Source organism: Melozone crissalis, unplaced genomic scaffold, assembly GCF_028551555.1.
Source record: "Melozone crissalis strain CALT ecotype California unplaced genomic scaffold, PUWL_Pcris_2 ptg000195l_1, whole genome shotgun sequence".
NCBI classification, from domain to species: Eukaryota; Metazoa; Chordata; class Aves; order Passeriformes; family Passerellidae; genus Melozone; species Melozone crissalis.
This window is the reverse complement of record NW_026535960.1, coordinates 186,452-211,313: the sequence shown is the minus strand read 5'-3', so window position 1 is coordinate 211,313 and position 24,862 is coordinate 186,452. Positions and strand designations below refer to the sequence as shown.

Below are 24,862 nucleotides of genomic sequence, written 5' to 3'. Positions count from 1 at the left end.
CCCCAGGAGCTCTGGAGCTCAGCAGTGACTCCTCTGGGAGCTCTGGAGCTCAGTAGTGACCCCAGGAGCTGGATCAGCTCCAAAGCTCAGCAGTGACTGCTCTGGGAGCTCCTGAGCTCAGCAGTGACTCCTGTGGGAGCTCTGGAGCTCAATAGTCACCCCAGGAGCTGGATCAGCCCCAGATCCCTGGAGCTCAGCAGTGACTCCTCTGGGAGCTCCTGAGCTCAGCAGTGACTCCTGTGGGAGCTCTGGAGCTCAGCAGCATCTCTGGAGCCGGCCCAGCTGTGGCCCAGTGCGTGTGTTGGGTGGTGGTGGTGGTTGTGGTGGTCGTGGTGGCGGGTTTGGTCGATGCTCCACTAATCCGCATGCCTCTTTGCTGGTTCCTGTCCTAACAGGGGGTGTCGTTTGATCAAGCCAATAATCTGCTGATTGAACCTGCTCGCATTGAGGAGGAAGAGGTCTGTACCACTCCTACTGTTCTCTCTCTGCCAAAAATCACCCAGCCTGCTTGATTTGCTTCCCAGCCTCACCCGTTGTTGTAGGGGGACTCTGATCTCTCTGGGTCAAGTGGCTTCTGGACCTGGCTTATCCCAAACACGATGATTGTTTCCTCCTTGCTTTCCCCCTTTCCTCCTTTCCCGGCCTTGAGGTGAGAGTGGCTGCTGCAGAGCAGGAGTGAGCTGGAAATGATGTAAAAACCAAAGGGGCTCAGGTGGGAAGGTCAGTTCCTATTTGCTGTGTGTTGATGGAGAAGTGGGGTTGAACAAATGGATATTTCTGGACGTGTGGGTAACCCTGGAGGAGCAGAGACCTTGAGAATCAGCCAAGTGTTGTGTACTGACCCTTTGATAAAAAGAGGGTCTCATTCAGGGCACTGTGCCCCTGCCTGGGGAAAGGACTGAAGTCACTGATTTGTGCATCTCCTGCAGCCTGCCCCAAATTCCTTCAAGGCTTAACATGCAGCATGAGGTGTCAGGAAGGGGCAGGTGGCATCAGAGGGACCTGGCATGGGGATGGTGGGCATGCTGAGGGTTAAAATCCTGTCTGCCTGCCTGCTCGTCCTCTGGCTGTGAGCAGCTTCCTGCATTTTTCTCCAGGTTGTCAGTGCCCGGCCAGTGGGTCAGGTTTCCCAGGAGCTGCTGGAGGCACAGTGCTGCTGCCCCTGAGGAGAGGCAGGAACAGCATCCCTGCTGGGAGCTTGCATGGGGATTTCTCCCCTAGGACAGGCAGTACAGGGCCAGCAGAGCTGAGTGCTGGCCAGGGTGTCTCTGAGAACTTGGCTCTGCTGTTCCCTCAGGTGTGAAACTGAGATCTTTCCTGGTTTTGGAGTAAGGCTTTCCAGGAGGGAGGTGACAAATCCTTTCCACCCAGGCAGAACACGAGCTGGCTCAGGTGTTGTGGAGGGATGGAATGTAAGAGGATAGTGCAGAAGGTAATCTCACACCTGAGGAGTTGCAGCTGCACTAATCACCAAAGATTGGGAACAGGCCTGCCCTTAATTGGCCACAGCTGTGTCCAATAAGAAGATGAGTGCTACAGAAGAGGGGGTTAGCTGGGTGAGGAGAGTCAGTTGGCTGTGCTATGAAGAGGGTTGGAGTCAGTTGGCTGTGCTGTGAGGAAGAAGGAGTCAGTGCTGTGAGGAGCTGTCCATGAGAAATCACTGAGAAGGTATAGAAGATTTATAATAAGATGACTACAAGGTGTAGTCCCCTGTTAGTGCATCCTGAATATTTCATCTGTCTCCATCTTTAGGTCCCTGAAAACCACTTGCATTTCTCTTGTCCCAATGAAACTTGCATTTCTCTTCTGCGTAATGTTCTGATCCTGGAGGTCATTTCCAGCCTCAGTGGTTCTGTGCTTCCTGGGTGTGGCTGGTGTGAGGCTGCCCCAGGCTGGCTCTGGTGTTCCCTCAGCACAGATCTGTTCCCGTATTGAGGAAAACGTGGCTGTGCAGCTCACAAGCAGCTGGAGATCTCCCAGGCTGGTGGCTGGAGTCACCCAAGAGCAGCCCAGCTTTGGGAAATCGTTTGGGAGAGAGAATACCTGATTGTCCTGCAGCCCTGGGCAGTGCTCAGCAAGGAGCCTTGCACGAGAGCAGGTTGCTCCACGCCTGCCCAGCCTGTCCTTGAACACTTCCAGAGGGCATCTGCCTGCTGCTCCAGGGATGATTCCTTGAGAGGAACCATGGGATGATGGAGCTGAGCAGAGAGCCTGGAGCTCCTGAGCAGCAGGGTTTGGGGTTCAGTATACTGCTGTCACATTTCTTATATAATGTAATACAATCCTGGGAGAGGAGGGGCTGCTGATTCCTGACTGTTCCTTATCCCTGACCATGGCTGTGAGCTGGACACTGATCTTGTTGGAGCAGAACTGGAGAGACACACCCAGCTTGTGCCAGCCCCAGCGTGGGGCACTCCCAGAGCTGCTCTTGGTGCCCGGAGAGAATAACTTTGTTGGAATATGGGATGCCCTGTGCTGCAGAGCAGAATAACTTTGTTGGAGTGTGGGATACCCTCTGCTGGTGCAGTAGAATAACTTTGTTGAGTTCTGGGATACCTTCTGCTGCAACAGGAGAATAACTTTGTTAATGTGTGGGATACCCTGTGCTGTGTTGAGGGAGAGAATGTAAGAAAATAGTGTAGAAGGTAATCTCATACCTGAGGAGTTGCAGCTGTACTAATCCCCAAAGATTAGGAAGGGCCTGAATTTAATAGGCCACAGCTGTGTCCAATAAGACAAGTGATACAAAAGAGTGGGTTAGCTGGTGGTGAAGAGCTTTGGAGTTTGTTGTTTGTACTGTGAAGAGTTGGAGTTTGTTGGCTGTGCTGTGATGAAGAAAGAATCAGTGCTGTGAGGAGGTGCCCATAAGAAATCACCAAGAAGGTGTAGAACTTTTGAAATAAGATGACAACAGTGCTGCAGCAGAATGACTTTGTTATAGAGTGTGGGATACCCTGTGCTGCGGCAGCAGCAGAATAACTTTGTTAAAGTAACTTGTGGGATAGCCTGTGGTGGATATCTGGGTTCCTGGGCTGGTTCTGTCCCAGGGTCTGGTCTCCATCCTCCTGTACCTGGCAGAGTGGCTGTGCTGGATTTAGAGAGGCTCTGAGAGGAGAAAAGCAGTGTTCAGCGCCTGTTTGAGGTTAGACATGAGCTCTCTTTTCAGGTGATTCTGATGGAACAGCCTGGAAAGCTGCTGGGCAGGTTGCAGAGCAATGGAAGGAGGGTCCCAAGGTTGCAGAAGAGTGGAAGGAGGGTCCCAAGGTTGCACAGAGCAGTGGAAGGAGGGTCCCAAGGGTGCAGAGAGCAGTGGAAGGAGGGTCCCAAGGTTGCAGGAACAGTGGAAGGAGGGTCCCAAGGGTGCAGGAACAGTGGAAGGAGGGTCCCAAGGTTGCAGAGCAGTGGAAGGAGGGTCCCAAGGGTGCAGGAACAGTGGAAGGAGGGTCCCAAGGGTGCAGGAACAGTGGAAGGAGGGTCCCAAGGTTGCAGGAACAGTGGAAGGAGGGTCCCAAACTGTGTTCCAGTGGCCAGGGCTGCTCTGCTGTGGCAAAGGCTGGTGCCATCCACAGCCTTGGGTGTGCCCAGCCTTAACCCATGTCCTGCAGAGCCCCTGCAGGTGCAGGAGCTGCACTGGGCTCTGTGCTGCCAAGCTTCTGCTGCTGGAGACATGGACAGGATTTTGTGTCTCACTCTGCCCAGGGACAGCAGGAGTTGCCTTTCCACTCCCTGGGAAGGAGAAAAGGTATCCAGAGGTGCTGGATGTCTTTGCTGCTGCTGCTCAGGTGTCACATCCTGTTGTTCTGCAGGCAGGGAAGGAGCCTGATCCTGTGGAAACTACTCAGGAATGGCACCATTTGTGTTGGAATGCCAGCCTGAAGCCTGGCACCTGCTAGGATCTGCCAGCAGCAGATGGGACAGCACAGCCTGGGGTCCTGGAGCATCCTGTTCTCAAAGGGTTCAGGTTTGGGAAAGGGTACAGAGGGACTGGGAGCACTGAGATGTGCTGGGAGCCATCCTGAGCTCAGACTCAGCTGTGGAAGGGCCATCACAGGGACTGGGAGCACTGGGATGTGCTGGGAGCCATCCTGGCTCTCTGCCTGTCCACACACATGGAGCCCTTCCTCTTGCTCTGGTTTTGCATTTATGGGGTGAGTGTGTGCTGCATCAGGGCATTGTCACACTTGGAATTCTTATCTAGCAAATTTGATTTTCTCATAACGTGACCCATAAATTTTAAACCCAGAAAAGTTTAATGAACCTCTTGTGTAGTGCAGGAGAGGTGACATCACCTGTGTTAGCTCACCTGGCTTGGCTGGAATATGACAGAGTGGAGTGGTTTTGATATTAAAAAGAAGATACAACACTCCCATTTCTCTTATTTAATTTTTAAGGATATCAAAGTTCCTATTGAGAAAAGAAAAATGTGCCACATTATCTCCTTTAATTTGTCCGGCTTTTAATGTATTCCCATCACAATGTTTTTATGACTTTTTTCTACTGGGTTGAAGGGTCCTCAGTGTTCTTTATGGAATCATAGAGTGGCTTTGGATTAGAAGGGACCTTTAAAATGTCACCCCCTGCCATGGGCTGGGGCACTTTCCACTACCCCAGGTTGTTCCCTGCCCTGTCCACCCTGGCCTGGAACTCTTCCAGGGATGGGGTAGCCACAGCTTCTCTGGGCCAGGGTTCTGAGACCTTTCCAGGCTGTAACACTCTGGTTTGGGGGTGGGTTTGTGACATTGGGCTGGGTTTGTGACCTGAGCTGGGTTTGTGATCTCTTCCTGTAAATGTTCAGCCTCACCCATGCACCTGTGTCAAGGACAGGGACAGGAATCACCCCCAAAGTGTCAGAGATTGAGGACTGATTTATGTGGCTCCTGCTTGTTCCCCATCACTGATCCCTGCTCAGCTGCAAGTTTTGCCTGATCCAGAGTTCCCTGGGGACCAAGGAGCAAAGTGTGCAATGACTCTCACACAAATGCAGTTCCCTTTGCCTGCTCAAGAGTGGGGCAGGATCATTTTGGCTCTGCTCTGCCACACAATCGTGTCATTGGCCTTCACAGAGAGAGCAGAAAGCAGCAGGGAAGGGGCTGATGGAGTGAAAATTGCACATTTAAACGCAGTGCTACAGCAAATCCAGGTCTCCCCTCTGCACTGGGCAGGGGTCCTGTGTGTGACACACGGGGGGCTTTGCTGCTTGGGGCCAGGGTTATGTACAAAGTCAGGCATTGCAATAACCCCCACAGCAATCACAGGGGCTGGGACATTAACCTGCCCTTAAGCTGCTCCCTGTGTGCTGCAGTGAGCTCTGAGTGTCACTGAGGAGAGCAGGGGCTCCCAGCCAGCTCCAGGATCACACTGCGGTGGGAAACAATGCCCAGCTGGGCACTGGGCACACTGGGACAGGCTGGGAGAGAGAGTTCAGCTGGAAAGGGCTGTGCTCAGCTCAGGAGCTCCCAGCCGGTTCCAGGACCCCACTGCAGTGGGAAACAATCCCCAGCTGGGCACTGGGCACACTGGGGCAGGCTGGCATTTCTGGAGTTGAGCTGGAAAAGGGCTGTGCTCAGCTCAGGAGCAGCAAAACTCAGCTTGCAGGGAGGATAACAGATGATTTAGGAGGAAGTGCTGAAGTCAAGTCTCCTCCCAGGACTGGCAACCCAACATTATACTCTGGTTAATAAATCAGTCAAACTTTTCATTAAATACAGGTTGTTTCATCCTGTTAGCAGTGTGTGCACACACAGGTCCCTCCTCCAGGGAGAACCCCAAAACTTCTCCGTATTTCTGCTTCTGGAATCATCAGAAAACTTACTTTTAATCTGTCATTTGTTAGGTCATTGTTTTCATTGTAGTTTATCTTGTGCAATCTCTTCCCTGCTGGTGACCCATTGCCTGCTTGTCTTTGGTGTAATTCTATGGACCCCAGTCCTGACTTCTTCCAGCCTTCCTTTTGCTGGATTAGAGAAACCACATTTCCATGGTAAGAGGGATTTCCATTTATTCCCTGCCTTTTCTTTCACTTGATCTGCCTGAGCTCAGGGTTGGTGACTACAGACAACATGAGAGAGTTTATCCAGATCTTGGTCCACTGAATTCCATACTTGTTTTTCCATTTCAGACAAGGCAGTTCTTGCTCCTGCATGGGAATTTCTCTTTGTTCTTACCTTTATTGCACCTTTAGCTTTTCTTCCTGTGTCCAAACAAGGAGCACTCAGAGATGTCTCTGCCTGTTTGTTCTGGGGCAGGTGAGGCCAGGTTTAATGGAAGTTTTCCATGTAATCCACTGCTCCTTGGATAAATGCTCTCCTCCTGCAAGGCCTGCCCTGAGCAGCCCAGCATTGAAGTAGGTTTTGGTAGAGTTGTAAACTCCCCAGTCTTTACAGCCTTGTAATTGTGTGTTAAATGATGGCTAAAAGGGCCTTTAGAACAGTCTGAAACTGCTGGGCTGAGAGGAGTCTCCAGTGGAATTTTATAGTGGAAAATACAGTTGAGAAAAATGGCTGCTCCAGGGATTTCACTGCACAGGAAGGGTCAGTAAGAGCAGGAATAAAAACTCTGTGCTGCTGAAGAGATGAAATGGGATGTGTTCTGGTGTTACCTGTCCCAGCTGAACCTGGGTGTGGGTTTTTGTCCTGTTTCTGGTTCTGGAATGGTTTGAAGATTGGTAGCTTCGGACAATGCTTTTTATTTCTCTTTAAGTATTTGAGTGTTCTCATTTCCAGGGAGACCCTGTCCTGCTGCATTCCATAGTTTGGCCAGGCCAGATCCTTGCAGGATTCTCTTCTTTTTTTGTCTCTGTGGCCCTGACAAAGCTGGCTCCCAACTGTGATGAGAAGGAAGTGCCAGCTTCCTAAGTGCCACTCTCTGTATTTCAGTAATGAAATAACTCATCCTGGAGTCCTGTCTTGTGTAGTTCATTGATGAAATAACCAATAACCAATAACCATCCTGGAGTCCCATTTTGTGCGGTTCATTAATGAAATAACTCATCCTGGAGTCCCACTTTGTGTAGTTCATTAATGAAATAACCAATCCTGGAGTCCCACTCTGTGCAGTTCATTAATGAAATAACCGATCTTGGAATCACAGAGCAGCCCAGGGGCCTGGACAGCCCCAGGGTTCGAGGGAAGGAGCCCTGGTGAGGCTCTCAGCCCCAGCCTGTCACAGCCAGGGCTGTGGAGCCTGTCCCAGTGGAGGATTGCTGTCACTGCAGACATTTCTCCCATGCCCCAGGATGAAGTCAGGCCTTTATACAGACACACAGCAGCACTGATCTGGATGTGGATCTGCAGCCCTGGCACACACACAGCTGTCAGAGGAGGGCTCACAAGAGGTGTGAATGTTCACATAGCTGTAGGAGCCCTGGGTTTTATTGGTGCTGCAAATGTGACCATATTCCCTGTTCCAAAAAGGCATCCTGGCTTCCTTCTCCCTTGGGGAAACGTGGTCACTGTCCTCGGGTGTCCTGGGGAAGGGATGTGCAGGAGCAGAGCAGCACCCTGAGCATGGCAGGACCCTGTCCCACCTGCTCCCAGTGCTGCTGTCCCCAGATCAGGGGTGGTGGCAAGTCCCTGTCCCCAGTGCCACTGTCCCCAGATCAGGGGCTGTGGCAGGTCCCTGTTCCTGTCCGCTGTGGGGCTGTGGCAGTCCTTGTTCCTGTCCCCAGATCAGGGGCTGTGGCAGTTCCTGTCCCATCTGTCCCTAGATCAGGGGTGGTGGCACGTCCCTGTTCCCATTGCTGCTGTCAAAGGTCTCATTTTTGGTTCTGTGCTTTGCACTGTGTTTTGCTTTGCTCTGGTTTTGTGGAGGTGCTCAGTGGAGTGAAGTCAGTGAAGTGCTCACACTCCCCTGCCCTGTTCCCCCCATCTCTGCCCTCCTGACACCCTTTGAGAACTGAACCCCTGGAACAGAGGAAGGAATCATATCAGAGCCAGGAATCCTCCAGCCCATGGCCAGGGCTGCTCTCCTGCCAGGGCTGCTTTCCTTTGTGTTCCTTTCCCACTGCCTGGGGTTAATTTAGCTCTCAGCAGTCAGTCCCATCTCCCTTTTGCTCACTGTTATTTTCAGCCTGTCTCTGTGTCCCCATGAGCTGTCAGTGACCAAAGCCAGACAGATTTAGCTCTTCTCATCTTTCCTGGTGAATCAGTGCCTCCTGCTCTTCCCTGTCCCAGCTCTGTGCACCCAAGCTGAGCAGAATCCCAGAGTTATTCAGGTTAGAAAAGACCTCCAGGACCATCAAGTTCAGCCTCTGACTGATCCACACCTTGTCACCAGCCCATAGCCCTGAGTGCCACATCCAGTCATGCCTTGCACACCTCCAGGGATGGTGACTCTGCCAGTCCCTGAGCAGCCAATGCCTGGTGACCCTTCCTGGGGAGAAATTCTTCCTCATGTCCAGCCTAAACCTTGAGGCTGCAGTGTGACAGTTAAACCAGTGTGTTGTATCATATTGCACTGACTGGACGTGTGCCAGAGCACAGTGACAGGAGCTGAGGGGCCCAGACCCAGCAGGACAAAGGGATCTTCCCCTGGTGGGTGCTCAGCCCCTGGCACTCTGTGGGTCGTGTTCATGCCCAGGTATGAGGCACCATGGGGCTGCCATCCATGGTTCTGTCTGATCCTCTCCCATTCCTTCTATACATTTCAGTCCCACAGAATCTAGTGGCAATCAATTATAATTTAACTTGAGCTTTATATCCAAAAGTGTTTTTTAAGCTTGCCACTGATATTTCATTTGGTATCTTACTGAGTTCCTCTGAATATCCCTAATTCTTTTGTGATTACAAACATGGAATAACCATCTCCTATAAAGTTATTAATGGCATGAAAAGGTAAAAAGGGTCTATCTCCCCCTCCTGAATTGGAAGGCCCCCCAGCCTCCCCTCATATGGAATTATTTCCATTTTGTCTGCTTTAGAGTAAAGCCATGCCTGACAGATCTTGACAGAGCCCAAATTCTCATTTCTCTCCTGATGGCTCTTACCTGGTTCTTCCTTGGAGCATAGCTTCCATGTTTTGCACAAGTCTGCTTGTGCAGAAGTGAACCTTCACGTCATCAGCCAAGTCTGGAGTCTTCTCAGGATGAAATAGTTTGGCTTTTGAGGGACCTGGTTTTCATAGAATTCAGCTGTTCCTCATGAAAGCCATTTGGTATCTGCTAAGAGTCACATTTGCCCCTCAGTTACTGCTGGAGTGGTGTCTGGGTGAGGAGCTGATGGTCACAGGAATCCCTCTGGGTCTCAGAGTACAAAAGGCCCAGAATTTCGGAAATGCTCTATAAGGATCTCAGGCAAACGTTGGGACTCTTGAACACAAGTTGTCCAGCCCTTTTGATTTTTGAAAAGGTTGTTGATGATGTTTTATGGATTCTTCAGCTGCTGTTGAGGCGGGATCACTCACCGTCACATGGTAACTGTCCCTTGTCACATGTCTGTCCCAACATAAATCCAAATCACTTATTGCATTGTGCATTTCCTGTGTCAGTATGACACTCTCAAATAAACCTTTTGGGACATGTAAATGTGAGGATTGGGCACTGAGAGTCAGGGACTCTGTCCCAACATAAATCCAAATCACTTATTGCAGTGTGCATCTCCTGTGTCAGTGTGACAGTCTCAGATAAATCTTTTGGGACATGTAAACACCAGGATTGGGCACTGAGAGTCAGGGATTCTGTCTGTCCTAACAAAAATCCAAATTATTGCAGTGTGCATCTCCTGTGTCACTATGACACTCTCAAATCTTTTGGGACACGTAGATGCCAGGATTGGGCACTGAGAGTCAGGGAATCAGGAAGGTTGGAAAAGACCTGTAAGAACAGCAGGTCCAGCCATCAACCCAGCACCACCACCAGTTCATCACTAAACGGTGTCCTCAGATGCCATATCCACATGGTTTTTGAACACTTCCAGATATGAGGACTCCACCCCTGTCCTGAGCAATCCATGTCAGGGCTGGACAGCCATTTACAGTAAGGGATTTTCCCAGTATCCCATCTAAACCACTCCTGGCACAGCTTGAGACTGTTTGCCCTTGTCGTGTCCCTTGTTCCCTGGGAACAGAGCCTGACCCCCACCTGGCTCCACCTTCCTGGCAAGGAGCTGTAGAGACTGAGATGGTCCCTCCTGAGCCTCCTTTCATCCAGGCTGAGCCCCCTTGAGCTGCTCCTGGTGCTGCAGGCCTTTCCCAGCTCTGTTCCTGGCTCTGGGCTTGCTGATGCCCCTCAGTGTCTTTCTGGTTCTGAGGGGCCCCAAACTGACCCCAACTGTGTGCATCCACTTGTAGAACCATTTATAAATTGGTGCCTTTCCATCTTCTGGATGTGAAGCCCTTGAGCCCCACTCCTGTGGGTGTGTTTGGAGGAAGAACTTGGTCTTTCAGCAGCTCTGAGCTTTGTCCCTTGAGTTCTGTCCCTTGAGTGCCTCCAGCTCCTGCTCTTCCCTATCCCAGCTCTGTGTGCCCAAGGTGAGCAGAATCCCAGAGTTATTTAGGTCAGAAAAGACCTCCAGGACCATCAAGCTCAACCTCTGCCCGATCCACGCCTTGTCACCAGAGCCCTAAGTGGCACATCCAGTCCTTCCTTGCACACCTCCAGGGGTGCCATGGTCGGTGCCTGCCGTGCCCCTGGCAGGAATCCTCAGGGATGAGTTGCAGGGCACAGCAGCAAATTCCGACTGCCCCAAATCTGCTGGGCAGCCCCCAGATGTCCCTGGCTGCTGCCTGAATCTGTCCAGTGTGCAGCAGCTCTGGTGTGTGCAGCTGCTGCTGAAAGCTGGGATTTCTGCAGGAGCACTGAGTCTGATAACAGAGAAGGGTGGGTGGGTGAGCTTTAAGGTCCCTTCCACCCAAACTGTGAAAAACGCCAATCACTTGTTTTTAAAATGTTAAAAGTTTAATAGTAATTAAATGGTTATAAAAATAGTAATAGAATTAGAGTAATAATAATTTGGACAATTTGAATTAGGACAATATGAGACAATAAAGACAAAGAGTTACGAACAGTCCGGGTATCTTTTCTGGGCAGCATGAACTCGAAAAAGGACCCACGTTAACAGAGGATTAACCCTTAAAAGCAACAGCCTGTTGCATATTCATACACCTCATCCATGATGCATAAATTCCATTCAAATACAGGATTCTGTCTGGGCAGTGTCAGCTTCTGCCTCTGAATCCTGACAGCACCTTCGAGGTGGGAAGAAGTTCATTTCTTCTGATAAGGGATCAATGAATTCTCTTTCTCTGAAAGATTTAGGTGTCCTGTGGCTGCTATCTCAGTGCGAGTCCTTTCTTTAAAAAAAAATCCTACAAGGCATAGTTTGTATTTTAACATTTTTTATAACCCAAAACTATATTTAACACACTACTTAAGAGAATTAATACAGCATTACTTTCTAACACAACACATATAATATTCATTTTAATATTTGGGAAAAGCCAATGATAAAATACATGCATTTTTCACCCAAACCATTCCATGATTCCATGTTAAAAGACAGTTACACCAAAAGCCATACGAGAACTGGGTTGAGGTGGCCCTGGGTCATGCTTGGTGTGTCCCCAAAGAGGCACAGGGTGGAACTGCTTCCCTGGGTGTGTTTGGTGTGTCCCCAAAGAGGCACAGGCAGGAGGTGGAACAAGCTGAGGTGCACAAGGGGTGGAACTGCTGGGTGTATTTGGTGCCACTGATGGTGAATGGGTTCCCAGTGGGATCTCAGGGTGAAGGATGGCAGTGTGACCGTGTTCACAGGGGTCCCAGGTTGAGGGAAGAGACGAGGATCTGACTCCATGTTTCAGAAGGCTGATTTATTATTTTATGTTATATATTGTATTAAAACTATACTAAAAGAATAGAAGAAAGGATTTCATCAGAAGGCCAGCTAAGAATAGAAAAAGAAGGAATGAATAATAAAGGCTTGTGGCTCGGACAGAGAGTCCAAGCCAGCTGACTGTGATTGGCCATTAATTAGAAACAACCCCATGAGACCAATCACAGATGCACCTGTTGCATTCTCAGCAGCAGATAACCATTGTTTACATTTTGTTCCTGAGGCCTCTTGGCTTCTCAGGAGGAAGAATCCTAAGGAAAGGATTTTTTATAAAAGATGTCTGCAACATGGCAGCTCAAAGTGTGGCAGCTTTTCCAATTTCCCCACTTTCCCCTGGCACTGCAGCACTTTTCCTGCAGGGCTGTTCCCCGCTGAGGACCTGGGAGCATGGTGTGCTCTCCATGAAGGTTTGTGCTTTCTGCAGAGGGAGAAGCAGTGAGTTTTGGTGAAAATCAGCTCAGATCAGATCATCTGAGAGGGGCTGTGGGTGGATCCCTGTCTTTGGGGGAAAATACACAAAGGGTAAAATACACAAAGAATAAAATGCCCCTTGAAATCCATGGCAGGAGCAATGGCAAGGAGGGAGCTGAGCTGTCCCTGCTGCTCCGTGCTGTGGTTTCTGTGGTTTCTGTGTGGTTTTGTGGCAGTCCCAGAGCAGCCTTAGGAAAGAGGAACTTGGGGGAACAAAGAGCTTTAGGGTTTAGAGCCAGAAACAGCCTGAGCTGCACCTTGAAGGGCCATTGCAGGCTGCTGGATCCAAGTCCTTCTTCTTGAGGTTCATGCCTACTCAAACATCCATCCACCAATCTCACCACACTGGCTTTTGTGTGATTTTCTTGGGAGTTTGAACTCTTTTCAGCCTACATATACTCATATATAATTCAAGCCCCTTTGCTGCAGTTGTCTCAGCATTTTTAATCTGGCTTGTTTTCTCCTTGGGGTTTTGCTTTTCACATTGATGGACAGAAGGTTCCTCCCCATCAGGCCAGTTGGCTTTTCTAGCAGGTTTCCCCCTATTTCTAGACTGGTTTGCTGAATTTGAGGGGTGAAATCCGGGGGGTTTCTTGTGAAATCCAAGGGGTTTGTGGCATATCTTTCTGTTAGTTTACAGCATCAGCTTCCCATGCAGCTGGAAGTGACATTCTGTGACCAGTGACATCAGACAATCCTCAGTCATTATCCAAAACCGTGATCCTGTCTAATGGATCAGGGCACTGAGCAGACCTGGGAAACACCATGATCCTGCTCTTAGACCAGTCTGTAATCCCTGCCTGAAGCCCTGGTTTGCTATAGTTCCTGTAATCTCTGCCTGAAGCCCTGGTTTGCTGTCCTGTAATCCTTGTTTTGCTGACATTCTTGTAATCCCTGGTTTGCTGTAATTCTTGTAATCCCTGCCTGAAGCCCTGTCTTGCTGTCAATCCTGTAATCCCTGGTTTGCTGTCCTGTAACCCTTGCCTGAAGCCCTGGTTTGCTGTCATTACTGCAATCCCTGGTTTGCTGTAATTCCTTTAATCCCTGCCTGAAGCCCTGGTTTGCTGTCATTTCTTTTTTGCTATAATTCCTGTAATCCCTGCCTGAAGCCCTGGTTTGCTCTCATTCCTGTAAATTCCTGCAATCTCTGCCTGAGGCCCTGGTTTGCTCTCATTCCTGTAATCTCTGGTTTGCTGTCATTCCTGCAGTCCCTGCCTGAAGCCCTGGATTGCTGTCAATCCTGTAATCTCTGCCTAAAGCCCTGGTTTGCTATAATTCCTGTAAATTCCTGTAATCCCTGCCTGAAGCCCTGGTCAATCTTAGCAACTTTTATGTTGAATGTAAAATTACACAATTTCCTGATCACCAGGATCATGAAGTCCAGCTTCTGGCCCTGCACAGAACAACCCCAAAAATCCTCCCATGTGCCTGGGAGCATGGTCTGAGCACTCCTTGGACAGTACAGCTGTGAATCTTCAGAGCATTTCTAGAGTCCAGTGAGTCTGGGTGGAAAAACAAGGGTTTTGCAGTTAGTTCCTAACAGAATCATGGAAGAAGCATTGTCTGGTCAGGAGCTGGTTTGAGTTGGGCTGTCTTGGTGCTGTCTCCTCACCACCCCATTTCTGTCTTGCTTGGGTATTCCAAAACTTGGAATTTGACTCAGTTTCAGGCTCTTGCACAGAGACAGTGAGGTGATGGCAGGTCTGGAATCAGGGATTTCCCTGGGAAGATCCCTCAGTGTTCTGCTGTGCTGTAATCTGGGCACCAGAAGAGCTGGCAGAGCAGAGCACTCAGCTTGTCCCACATTTCCTGCAGGGGTTTTGGTTTGGTTTTTGTTTTAACCTTAGCAGAACATGTACAGGGGGATAGAGTGTGGGTAAATGAAGGTGGTATAGAATGTAATCTTATCCCCTAAAGAGTTGCAGCTGGGTTAATTACTAAAGATTAGGAGCAGGACTGATGTGAACAGGCCACACCTGTAGCCAATAAGAGCAGCGTTATAAAAGAGTGGATTGGTGGGATCTGGAGTCAATTGGCTACTGCAAGGACAAGGAAGAGTCAGTGCTAGAGGAGCTGCCTATGAGAAACATTGAGGAGGTGTGAAACCCTGGTGGTGTGGAATCCTTGCACCATAATGATAAAAGAACTCTTGATACGTAAGACAAAAAATGTGGTGCTCCACAAGACATTGGTTCTGTCATTGCAGAAGTGAAAGGGGGTTGGAAGGGAGGTGTTAAGGAAGGTGATCCCTGCTTCCTTTGCTGCCCATGCTGTGGCCATGTGCAGCTGACACACCTGAATCTCTGCAGCAGCCTCTCTCCATGCTGGGCTTTGCTCACAAAGAGGTGACATGGGGGACCGCCAGTTTGGTTCTCTGTGCTCATTTCTGTCACTGAGCTGCCCAGCTCCTTGGTCCTTGGCCCTGAGAGAGTCCTGTCTGTCCTGTTCCTTTCCCTGTGTCCTACCACGTGCTCCCTGTCTTCCTTCTCCTGACTGTGGCATTGGGAATGGCTCGTGCTGGTGTCCCTAAAAGAAACAGCTTCAGCCTGAGTCACATCAGCGTGGCTGGGTGTGTGGAGGTGGGAGGTAGGAAGGAGAAGATTTGTGGATTGCTCCGCTGTGATCCTGAGCAGCTGGGGCAGAGGGCAGCAGAGCATCTGGGGTTTTTGGAGTTGTGTGTTGATTTCCATCAATACAGCAAAGCCAAGTGTCCATCCAGAACACTCTGGACAAGGTGCCGTCCTTGTCACTGCACACTGCTCTGGGGTGGCCTGGAATGCCCCAGGGTGCTGGAATTACACTCAGAGGAAGCCCTATGGCAGAGCCAGGCTGTGTGTGAGCACTGTCCCTGTCCTGTGATCCAGCTCCAGTCCAGACTGGCTGCCCAGTTTGCCTTGTGCTGGAGTCCCCTCTGCTGTGCCCACTGTGGGCAAGCTGGCTGTTGGCTCAGGGCTCAGCTGTGGGGAGGGATTGGTGTGTTCTGTGGGTTGTGGAGATGCTGCATCTGAGGCTTGAGGCCCACAGCTCACCCTCAGGTGCCATGGCTCCCCCAGTGTGTCCCACAGGTTCACTGCTCCCCCCAGTGCCAGGAGAGGACCCAGAGCTGCTGTTTGCCATGCAAAGGAGCCGTGCCTGGCTCTCAGTGCCCTGACCCATGCCCTGTCCCTGCCACGGTTCCCCCAGTGTGTCCCACAGGTGTCACAGCCCCCCCAGAGGTGGCACAGCCCTCCCAGTGCCAGGAGGTGACCCAGAGCTGCTGTTTTCCCTGCAAAGGAGCCGTGCCTGGCTCTGGGTGCCCTGACCCATGTCCTGTCCCTGCCACAGCCCCCCCAGAGGTGTCACGGTCCCCCCAGTTTGAGGAGATGGCCCAGAGCTGCTGTTTCCCCTGCAGAGGAGCTGTCCCTGGCTCTGGGCGCCCTGACCCTGTCCCTTGTGTTGCAGCTGACCCTGACCATCGTGCGGCAGACGGGCGGGCTGGGCATCAGCATCGCCGGGGGCAAGGGCTCCACGCCCTACAAGGGGGATGACGAGGTAAGGCCTGGCCCTGTCACTGCCCCTGTCACTGTCCCTGCTGAGCCAGCTCCTGCTGGGGATGGGGTGTCCCTCCTGGGAGCTTTGGGACAGGTGGGAGCAGCCCTGGATGCCCTCAAAGGGAGGGTGGTGGGGTAGAGCAGGATGGGGGATGAGCTGGGTGAGCCGTGGTGGTGGGATGGAGCAGATTCCTGCCCCTGAACCAGGATGAGGGATGAACTGGATGAGCCATGGTGGTGGGAAGGAGCAGATTCCTGCTCCACCAGGAGCCAGGATGGGCTGAGCTGGAGCTGCCATGGGAGCAGGGGCTCCTCCCCAGCTGTGGGGCACAGGGTGTGGGGTTGTTCCCACCTGGTGGCATCAGCTCCATCCTGTGATGCCAGTTCCACTGGAAGAGGGTTAAGGTGTCATTCCCTGGTCTTGTGGCTCACCTTGGGGCAGCCCTGGAATGGGGTTCCTGCCCCCTCTTGTCACCTTGGGGCAGCCCTGCCATGGAGTTCCTGTCCCCCTTGTCACCTTGGGGTTTCTGTTCCTTCTCCCCAGGTCCTGAGCTGCCATGTCCTCCCCTCATTGTGGGTTCAGGACTGGCCAGGGGCTGGGGCTGAGGGGTCCCTGCCCTGCAGAGGGTGAGGAATGGGCTCTCCATGAACAGAGGGTTTTGTTTGCAGGGCATCTTCATCTCCCGCGTGTCCGAGGAGGGTCCTGCGGCTCGGGCAGGGGTCCGTGTTGGTGACAAGCTCCTGGAGGTAAGCACTGGCTCCTGGCACAGCAAATGCTGCTGCTGATGGCTTGGAGGGGAGGTGTGATGGTGTTCACAGGGCTCTGAGGGTGAGGGGAGAGATGAGGATCTGACTCCATGTTTGAGAATGCTGATTTATTATTTTATGATATATAGTATATTAAAACTATACTAAAAGAATAGAAGAAAGGATTTCATCAGAACAGAAAAAGAAAGAATGATAACAAAAGCTTCTGTCTCAGACAGTCTGAGCCAGCTGACTGTGATTGGCAATTAATTAGAAATAACCACATGAGACCAATCACAGATGCACCTGTTGCATTCCATGGCAGCAGATAACCATTGTTTACATTTTGTTCCTGAGGCCTCTTGGCTTCTCAGGAGGAAAAATCCTGAGGAAAAGATTTTTCATAAGAGATGTCTGTGACAGGGAGGTGTGAGACGATTGGGAATGGATTTGCATCACACGTGTTTTAGACCAAGATGTGTGAGAGCTAAACAAAATCCCTTTGGCTCAGAGATGGCTGTTTAATTTATGTTACCATGAATATTTTGTTGCTTTATAAGCTCCTGCATTTACTCTGGCCCAGCTCTAAAGTGTTGTGTGGCCCAGGTGGGAATAAATACAATACAAGAACACATACCTGGGCAGAGCAAAAGTGAACCCTGTAAATAACCCAGAACCCAGGGAGCCAGCCATGGGGATTGTTTGGGTGGGAGAGGACATTAAAGCTCATCTCATTTCACCTGCCATGGGCAGGAGCACGTTCCACCAGCCCAGGCTGCCTGGGCTGACCCCTGGTCCTCCTTTTTGTGCCACCCTGGGGATGATGTGCTCTGGGACATCCCCACACCGAGGGACTGTCACACTGACACACAGGGCTCTGTCACACTGACAGCTCCGGGTGTTCCAGGGCTGTGAGCAGCTCCATGTCCCTCCTGGAAGATGGACAGGGGTCAGCCTTGTGTTGAACTGTGCTGAATTTTGTTGGTGGAGATGGTTCTGTGTGGGGTTATCTGTCTGGGGTGTTACCTATAGGGATGATACAGGTGTACGGAATTCAGCACTCCCTGTGGGGAAGGAATTCCTCTGGAAGGGCCTTTCCTTGGTTGGCCTGGCCTGGGACAGGTTGCCGGTGCTGTGGGAAGGCAGTAAAACCTGCCAGAGGTCTGGACACACCTGTGGGACAGGTGGGGTGTGAGGGGCTGGGCCAGCTCCCTCGGGCAGCAGTGGTTGGGCTTGGGATGGGTGTGACACTGGGGCTGTGTGAGATTGGGCTGGGTGTGAGGGGACACTGAGTGTGGGATTGGGGCTGGCTGTGAGGGGACACTGGGTGTGAGGCTGGGGCTCTGTGTAGGTTGAGCTGGGTGCAAGGGGAGTCTGGATGTGAGCTTGGGCTGACTGTGAGAGGACACTGGGTGTGAGGTGAGGCTGTGTTTGAAGTCAGGGCGAGCTCTGTGTTGGTCAAGGCTCTGTATCAGGGCAGGCTGTGTGTGAGGTCGGGGCTCTGTATTGGTCAGGGCTCTGTGTTTGTTGGCTGTGTGTGAGGTCGGGGCTCTGTGTCAGGGCACACTGTGTCTCTCTCTCTCTCTCTGCCCAGGTGAATGGCATGTCCCTGCACTGTGTGTGAGGCTGGGCTGGCTGTGAGGTCAGGTCCCTGTGTTGGTCAGGGCTGTGTTTTTTGGGCTCTGTGTCAGGGCACACTGTCTCTCCCTGACAAGGTGAACGGCATGTCCCTGCACTGTGTGATGTTGGGCTGGGTGTGAGATTGGGCTCTGTGTGTGGCTGGGCTCTGTGTCAGGGCAGGCTGTGTGTTGGTCAGGGCTGTGTTTGTTGGACTGTGTGTCTCACGGCAGTCTGTCTGTCTCTCTCCCCCTGTGCCCAGGTGAACAGCGTGTCCCTGCACTGTGTGTGTTGGTCAGGGCTGTGTTTGGGCTCTGTCTCAGTCTCACAGCACACTGTCTGTCTCTCTCCCTGTCCAGGTGAACGGCGTGTCCCTGCACTGGGTGTGAGGTCAGGGCTCTGTGTCAGGCTGTGTGTTGGTCAGGACAGGCTGTGTTTGGGCTGTATCTCAGTCTCACAGCACACTGTCTCTCCCTGCCCAGGTGAACAGCGTGTCGCTGCACTGTGTGAGGTTGGTCAGGGCTGTGTGTGTTGCTCAGGGCTCAGTCTCACAGCAGTCTGTCTGTCCGTCTGTCTCTCCGTGCCCAGGTGAACGGCGTGTCGCTGCACTGTGTGAGGTTGGTCAGGGCTGTGTGTGTTGCTCAGGGCTCAGTCTCACAGCAGTCTGTCTGTCTCTCTGTCCCCATGCCCAGGTGAACGGCGTGTCGCTGCACTGTGCTGAGCACCACGTGGCGGTGGAGGCGCTGCGGGGCTCGGGCAGCTCGGTGTCCATGACGGTGCTGCGGGAGCGGATGGTGGAGCCCGAGAACGCCATCACGGTGACCCCGCTGCGGCCCGAGGACGACTACAGCCCGCGGGAGCGGCGCGGGGGGCTGCGCTTCCCCGAGGGCCCCGAGGCGGCCGCCGAGCGCTTCTCCACCTGCCTCATGCGCAACGAGAAGGGGCTGGGCTTCAGCATCGCCGGCGGCAAGGGCTCCACGCCCTACCGGGCCGGGGACACGGTCAGTGCGGGCCCTGGGACCCAGACCCTCGTCCCTGGGGTTCCAAAATCCTCATGCCTGGGGACCCCAGATCCTCGTGCCTGGGGTTCCAAAATCCTCATCCCTGGGGTTCCAAAATCCTCATCCCTGGGGACCCCAGATCCTCCTCCCTGGGACCCAGATCCACATCCCTGGGCGTGCAGCAGGGTTGGTTTGGCCCTGGCACAGAGCAGCCTGGCCCTGAGCTGCTGGGCAGGGTTTGGAGGGATGTTAAACCTCACCTTGTGGTGAGCAGGTTCCGCTGTGCCAGTTTGCTCCAGTGGCCATGGCCTTCAACACTTGCAGGGATCCAGGGACAGCCACGGCTGCTCTGTGCCAGGGCCAAACCACCCTCAAAGGGAACAATTCCTCATTCCCAATGTCCCATCCAGCCTGGCCTCGGGCACTGCCAGGGATCCAGGAGCAGCCACAGCTGCTCTGAGCAAGGGCTCCATGCCCTTCCGGGCTGGGGACACGGTCAGTCTGGGCCGTGGGACCCAAATCCTCATCGCCAGGCATGCAGCAGGGCAGCCTGGCCATGGGCTGCTGGGCTGGGTGCTCTAAAGTCAGGGGATCACGGAATTCTGGGATGGTTTGCATTTGGAGGGACCTTAAACCTCACCTTGTGGTGGGCGGGTTCCGCTGTGCCAGTTTGCTCCAGTGACCATGGCCTTCAACACTTGCAGGGATGCAGGGGCAGCCACAGCTGCTCTGGGCACCCCGTGCCAGGGCCTGACACCCTCACAGGGAACAATTCCTGCCCAATGTCCCATCCAGCCTGGCCTTAGGCACAGATCTAGTGGCAGCCACAGCTGCTCTGGGCACCCTGTGCCAGGGCCTCACACCCTCACAGGGGAATATTCCTGCCCAGTATCCCATCCAGCCCTGCCCTCTGGCAGTGGGAAGCCATTCCCCTTGTGCTGTCACTCCAGGCCCGTGTCCAAGTCCCTCTCTGTCTTTTTTATAGAAGGAGGGTGGCTGTGGCTCCGAATCCATGCCAGTGACATCCAATCCCTCTGCTGCCCTCCTGGCACAGATTGCAGGCCCTGGGCCCCGGGAGGATTCGCTGCCAGGGGCTCTGGGAGCAGAGGGTTTGTGTGGAGGGTCAGGGCAGGGGGGAGCGCTGAGAGCTGGGTCTGGGGACAGCCCGGGCTGCTGTGACCCTGTGCCTGTGCTGCAGGGCATCTTCATCTCCCGGATTGCAGACGGTGGGGCCGCGCACCGGGACGGGATCCTGCGCGTCGGGGACAGAGTCATCTCGGTGAGTGCCGGGCAGGGGCTGCTCCTCTGCCCCTGCAGCTGCACTTTGGGCTCCTTGCTTCAGCTCTGAGCCTGCTGGGAGAGCGGTTAGTGGGGGTGGTTCTGCCCTGTCTGGGGCTGGGTGCAGTTACACCTGCCCTTTCCCCAAGGGATGGCATGGAGGGAGGGGACACGGCAGCACTGCCCAGCCTGGGGGGCTCTGCCACGGGGAGGTGAGCCCCTTGGGGCACAGGGAGCTGCCCAGGGGTGCTGTGGGGAGCCCCTTGGGACACAGTGGGGTAGAGGGAGCTGCCCAAGGGTGCTGTGGAGCAGGGCAGGGGTACCGCAGTGCTTCCCTCTGGAGCCTGGGGGGCTCTGCCACGGGGAGGGGGAGGCCCTTGGGGCACAGTGCGGTGGGCTGGAGCAGAAAGAGCTGCCCAGGGGTGCTGTGGGGAGCCCCTTGGGGCACAGTGGGGTGGGCTGGAGCAGAAAGAGCTGCCCAGGGGTGCTGTGGGGAGCACCATGGGGCACAGTGGGGTGGAGGGAGCTGCCCACAGGTGCTGTGGAGCAGGGCAGGGGTACCGCAGTGCTTCCCTGCCTCACATGGAGCTCCAGCCTGCCGTGCTGTCGTTGCGGATCTCACTGCTCTCACCTGTGTCGCTGCCTCCTGCTCCTCATTCCCCTCCTGTGGGAGCCTTCCTCAGCTTCCTGACCCTCCTCCCTCGCTGCATGCTGCCTCTGGGAAGCTCCAGCTCCTGGTGCTGGTGGTGGTTTCTGCCCAGCTGCTGTGGTGAGAGCACAGCGCTGGCGTGAGTAAGCACTGATACAGCCTCGTCAGTGCTGGCTTCTGTCTGCTCTATCCCTGGGCTGGGGCTGGCTTGGGTTTGCTCAGGCACAACATTTAGGGCAGGTCTGACACTTGGCAGCAAGCTTGAAGTGGTATGGCATCTCTCACCCCCTCCCAGTGCTCCCCACTGCCCAGAATCAAGCCCTGACCCTGATTAATGCCAGATTATTTTGGATTTGCTCATGGTTTGATGCTCCATGGTACAGAGGCAGTACTGAGGTCCATCATTTGGGGTTGGTTTGCTCGACCTGTGGAAAAAGGAGACACAAAACCTTAGAACAGATTCAAAAGTCAAACCTGCTCCCACCCTGCTTCAGCAGCTCTATTTATATCCATGGGCAGCTTCGTAGGAAAAGCAGATCCAATTCCCTGGTAATAGCTTGCATGGATTCCTCATGGGATGTGTGAGTTCAGGGCTCACAGGGCTGGGGCCTCTGCTGGATTTGGATGTGGCTGAGGTGCTGCTGTCATTATTCCTGACACCCCCAGTGGGGTCCCCTTGGCTACCTGTGCTCAGGTGTGTGTGACCATGGGGGTTTGGTCATTATTCCTGACACCCCTCAGTTCCTGTGCTGTGTGTGACCATGGGGGTTTGGTCATTATTCCTGACACCCCTCAGTTCCCTGTGCTGTGTGTGACCATGGAGGTTTGGTCATTATTCCTGACACTCCCACCTGTTCCCCTTAGTTCCTGTGCTCAGGTGTGTGTGACCATCATAGAGGTTTGGTGCTGAGCAGCAGCTGAAGCTCAGATCCCATGCTCACCTCTGAGGAGTGCAGGAACATGTCACCTTTCCGGAGAACACTCCCAGGACTTCCAAGCCTGCTTCCCACACTATTTGGAAGCAGCAATTTTCCTTTTTTATTGGAACTCTTCCACGATGCCATGTTGTCTAGGATGTGGGTGCAGGTTGCCTGTATCCCCATGGGGAAGGGGAGGGCCTCACTGGGTACAGGGCCCATTTCCAAAGCTGTGCTCTCCTGGTCATGCTCAGCTCTCACTTTGCCAAAGAATTCTGTTTTCTTAAGAAAATAAATACAGCACAGCTTCCTTCTCTTCCCCTGTGCTCTTAATCCTCCTGAACTTCTCCTCAGAAGAACTGGGATTGCTCCTTTGACTTTCTTAGGGGAGCTTTGAGCACAGGGGCTGAGGAGCCCAGCTGGGTCTCACCTGAATTAACACCCCTCAACATGGCCCAGTGACTTTCACTCATTCCCTGTGTTCCTGTGTCTCTTGGGACTCATTTTGGGGGAGAAGACTCTGGACAGAGACTGCTAGGGAGTGCTGCAGAGCTGGAGCTGTGGGATGGGAATCCAGCAGGGAGGGTGCAGGACTGGGAGCTGATTTTTTTGGGACTGGAAAGAAAATTGCAAAAAAATTGGAGAGATGTAGGATAGTGGTGGGTGACACGTGGAGTCCTAAGGATACAGTGTGACCCCTTAGAGACTTGCCAGGATAATATAATTCCCTGGCACACAGAGAATAATATAATTCCCTGGCACATTCCCTTCCCCATGGCACTCAGAGGGCCATGCTGCATGGCTGGCCTTGCTCTCCAGCTAGGTAAAGGCCATGGAAAATCAGCTGCCCCAAAAGCTGGGTAGCCACCAGCATTCCAGGCAGGGGAGAGTTACTGGGTGAAATGCTCCAGGGGCTGTTACATTTGAGACAGATATGGTGATAGAACCAAAGAGCCAAGTCTCTTCTGGGTGTTGCCTTTGTCAACCATCAGAGGACCCCAGGAATCCTCCCTTCCCAGTCCCCTGCACACTCTGCTGGCTGCTGCTTTCCCTGCTCCAGCTCAGCCATCAGCAGGGCAAAGTGCAGGCTCCAGATGTGGACCATGGGGCAGGCACAGCTGGTCCCAGGCTCCAGATGTGGACCATGGGGCAGGCACAGCTGGTCCCAGGCTCCAGATGTGGAACGCGGGGCAGACACAGCTGGTCCCAGGCTCCAGATGTGGAACATTTTTCCCTGCTCCAGTTGCAGCCCTCAGCAGGGGAAAGTGCAGACTCCAGATGTGGAGCACAGGGCAGACACAGCTGGTCCCAGACTCCAGATGTGGAGCACAGGGCAGACACAGCTGGTCCCAGACTCCAGATGTGGAACGCGGGGCAGACACAGCTGGTCCCAGACTCCAGATGTGGAACGCGGGGCAGACACAGCTGGTCCCAGATCAGCATGGGAGCAAGACAGGGCAGTGCCCTTGCAGGTGCACACCTGAGCACAGGTGGTGCTCACAGGGCAGCAGCACAGCCAGCCTCTCCCTGGTGCTGCCTCTGGCTCATCAGGGTTCAGCTTGCTGGGTGATGGCACACATCCTCCCTCCCTCCCTCACTCAGCCCAGTCAGGGCTGCTGCCTGCAGCTCTCCAGCCTCTGCTCCAGCAGCCAGGGCTCCCAGGCTTTTTGGTTAGACCCAAACCCTCCCTCCAGCCTCTGCTCCAGCAGCCAGGGCTCCCAGGCTCTTTGGTCACCCCCAAACCTTCCATCCAGGCTCTGCTCCAGCAAACAGGGCTCCCAGGCTCTCTGGTCACACCCAAGCCTCTCATCCAGCCTCTGGGCCACCTCTTGAGTGTTCCCACATTTTGGATTCCTACTTGCTGGCTGTTCCAGCTTGAGTTTGACCAGCAGCTGTGCACATGTGCCCTGAACAGAGTGAGCTGGCCCGGTAAATACAGAATGTGGGGAGAGGCAGGGCAGATGTGCACTCAGGCCCAGGGCTTGGCCACACCAGCACTGACCAGCAGCCTCCTGTTCTCCCCTGTATTTCCCTGTGCTTGTTCCTCACCTCCAGCCCTCTTCCTGTTCTGCTAAACGTCCCATAACAAGTGCTGCATATCCCCACAACACCTCCCTCAAGCTTCCTGCAGCCACTTGGCTCTTTCCTGCAAGAGATTGCTGAGACAGCCCCTTGTAATCCCCATTTCTTCTGCACACTGGTTGCCAGGTCTGGTCACACTCCTCAAATGTGGGGATTCCTTTGTGTGATTGCTTTTGGTGACTGTTTGAGAGGATCCATGTGCTGATTGCTTTGTGTGATTGCTTTTGGCGACTCTTTGAGAGGATCCACGAGCTGATTCCTTTGTGTGATTGCTTTTGGTGACTCTTTGAGAGGATCCATGTGCTGATTCCTTTGTGTGATTGCTTTTGGTGATTCTTTGAGGAGGATCCATGAGCTGATTCCTTTGTGTGATTGCTTTTGGTGACTCTCTGAGGATCCATGTGCTGGTTCCTTTGATTGCTTTTGGTGATTCTTTGAGGAGGATCCATGTGCTGATTCCTTTGTGTGATTGCTTTTGGTGGCTCTCTGAGGAGGATCCATGTGCTGATTCCTGTGTGTGATTGCTTTTGGTGACTCTCTGAGGGTCCATCTGGGGTGTCTGAGCCGTGTGTCTGTTACCTGCCCTCCTTTAGGGGCTGTGCACCACCTGTGTGGTTCGTTTGTCTCCTTTCCTGCTTGGTGCCCTGTCCTGTGCCCTGGTCCCTCTCATCCTTCCTCTCCCTATGGGCACGTGCCAGCTGCTGCCCTGGCATCCTTCTGGTTTGTGCCAGAATTGTCCTTTGGG

The 24,862-nt window shown here is 53.2% G+C and overlaps 1 protein-coding gene across 13 annotated transcripts in view; it reads left to right on the top strand.

Annotated features, from left to right (window-relative positions):
• Positions 1 to 24,862, top strand: part of SCRIB (scribble planar cell polarity protein) — a 134,911-nt gene that overhangs the window by 53,271 nt on the left and 56,778 nt on the right. For all 13 annotated transcript variants that reach the window (XM_054293844.1, XM_054293841.1, XM_054293846.1 and 10 more), the window contains 5 exons: positions 396 to 458; positions 15,738 to 15,827; positions 16,496 to 16,573; positions 18,883 to 19,191; positions 20,390 to 20,470. In XM_054293844.1, the coding sequence (XP_054149819.1) occupies positions 396 to 458; positions 15,738 to 15,827; positions 16,496 to 16,573; positions 18,883 to 19,191; positions 20,390 to 20,470 (621 nt within the window). The remainder of the gene's footprint in view (positions 1 to 395; positions 459 to 15,737; positions 15,828 to 16,495; positions 16,574 to 18,882; positions 19,192 to 20,389; positions 20,471 to 24,862) is intronic.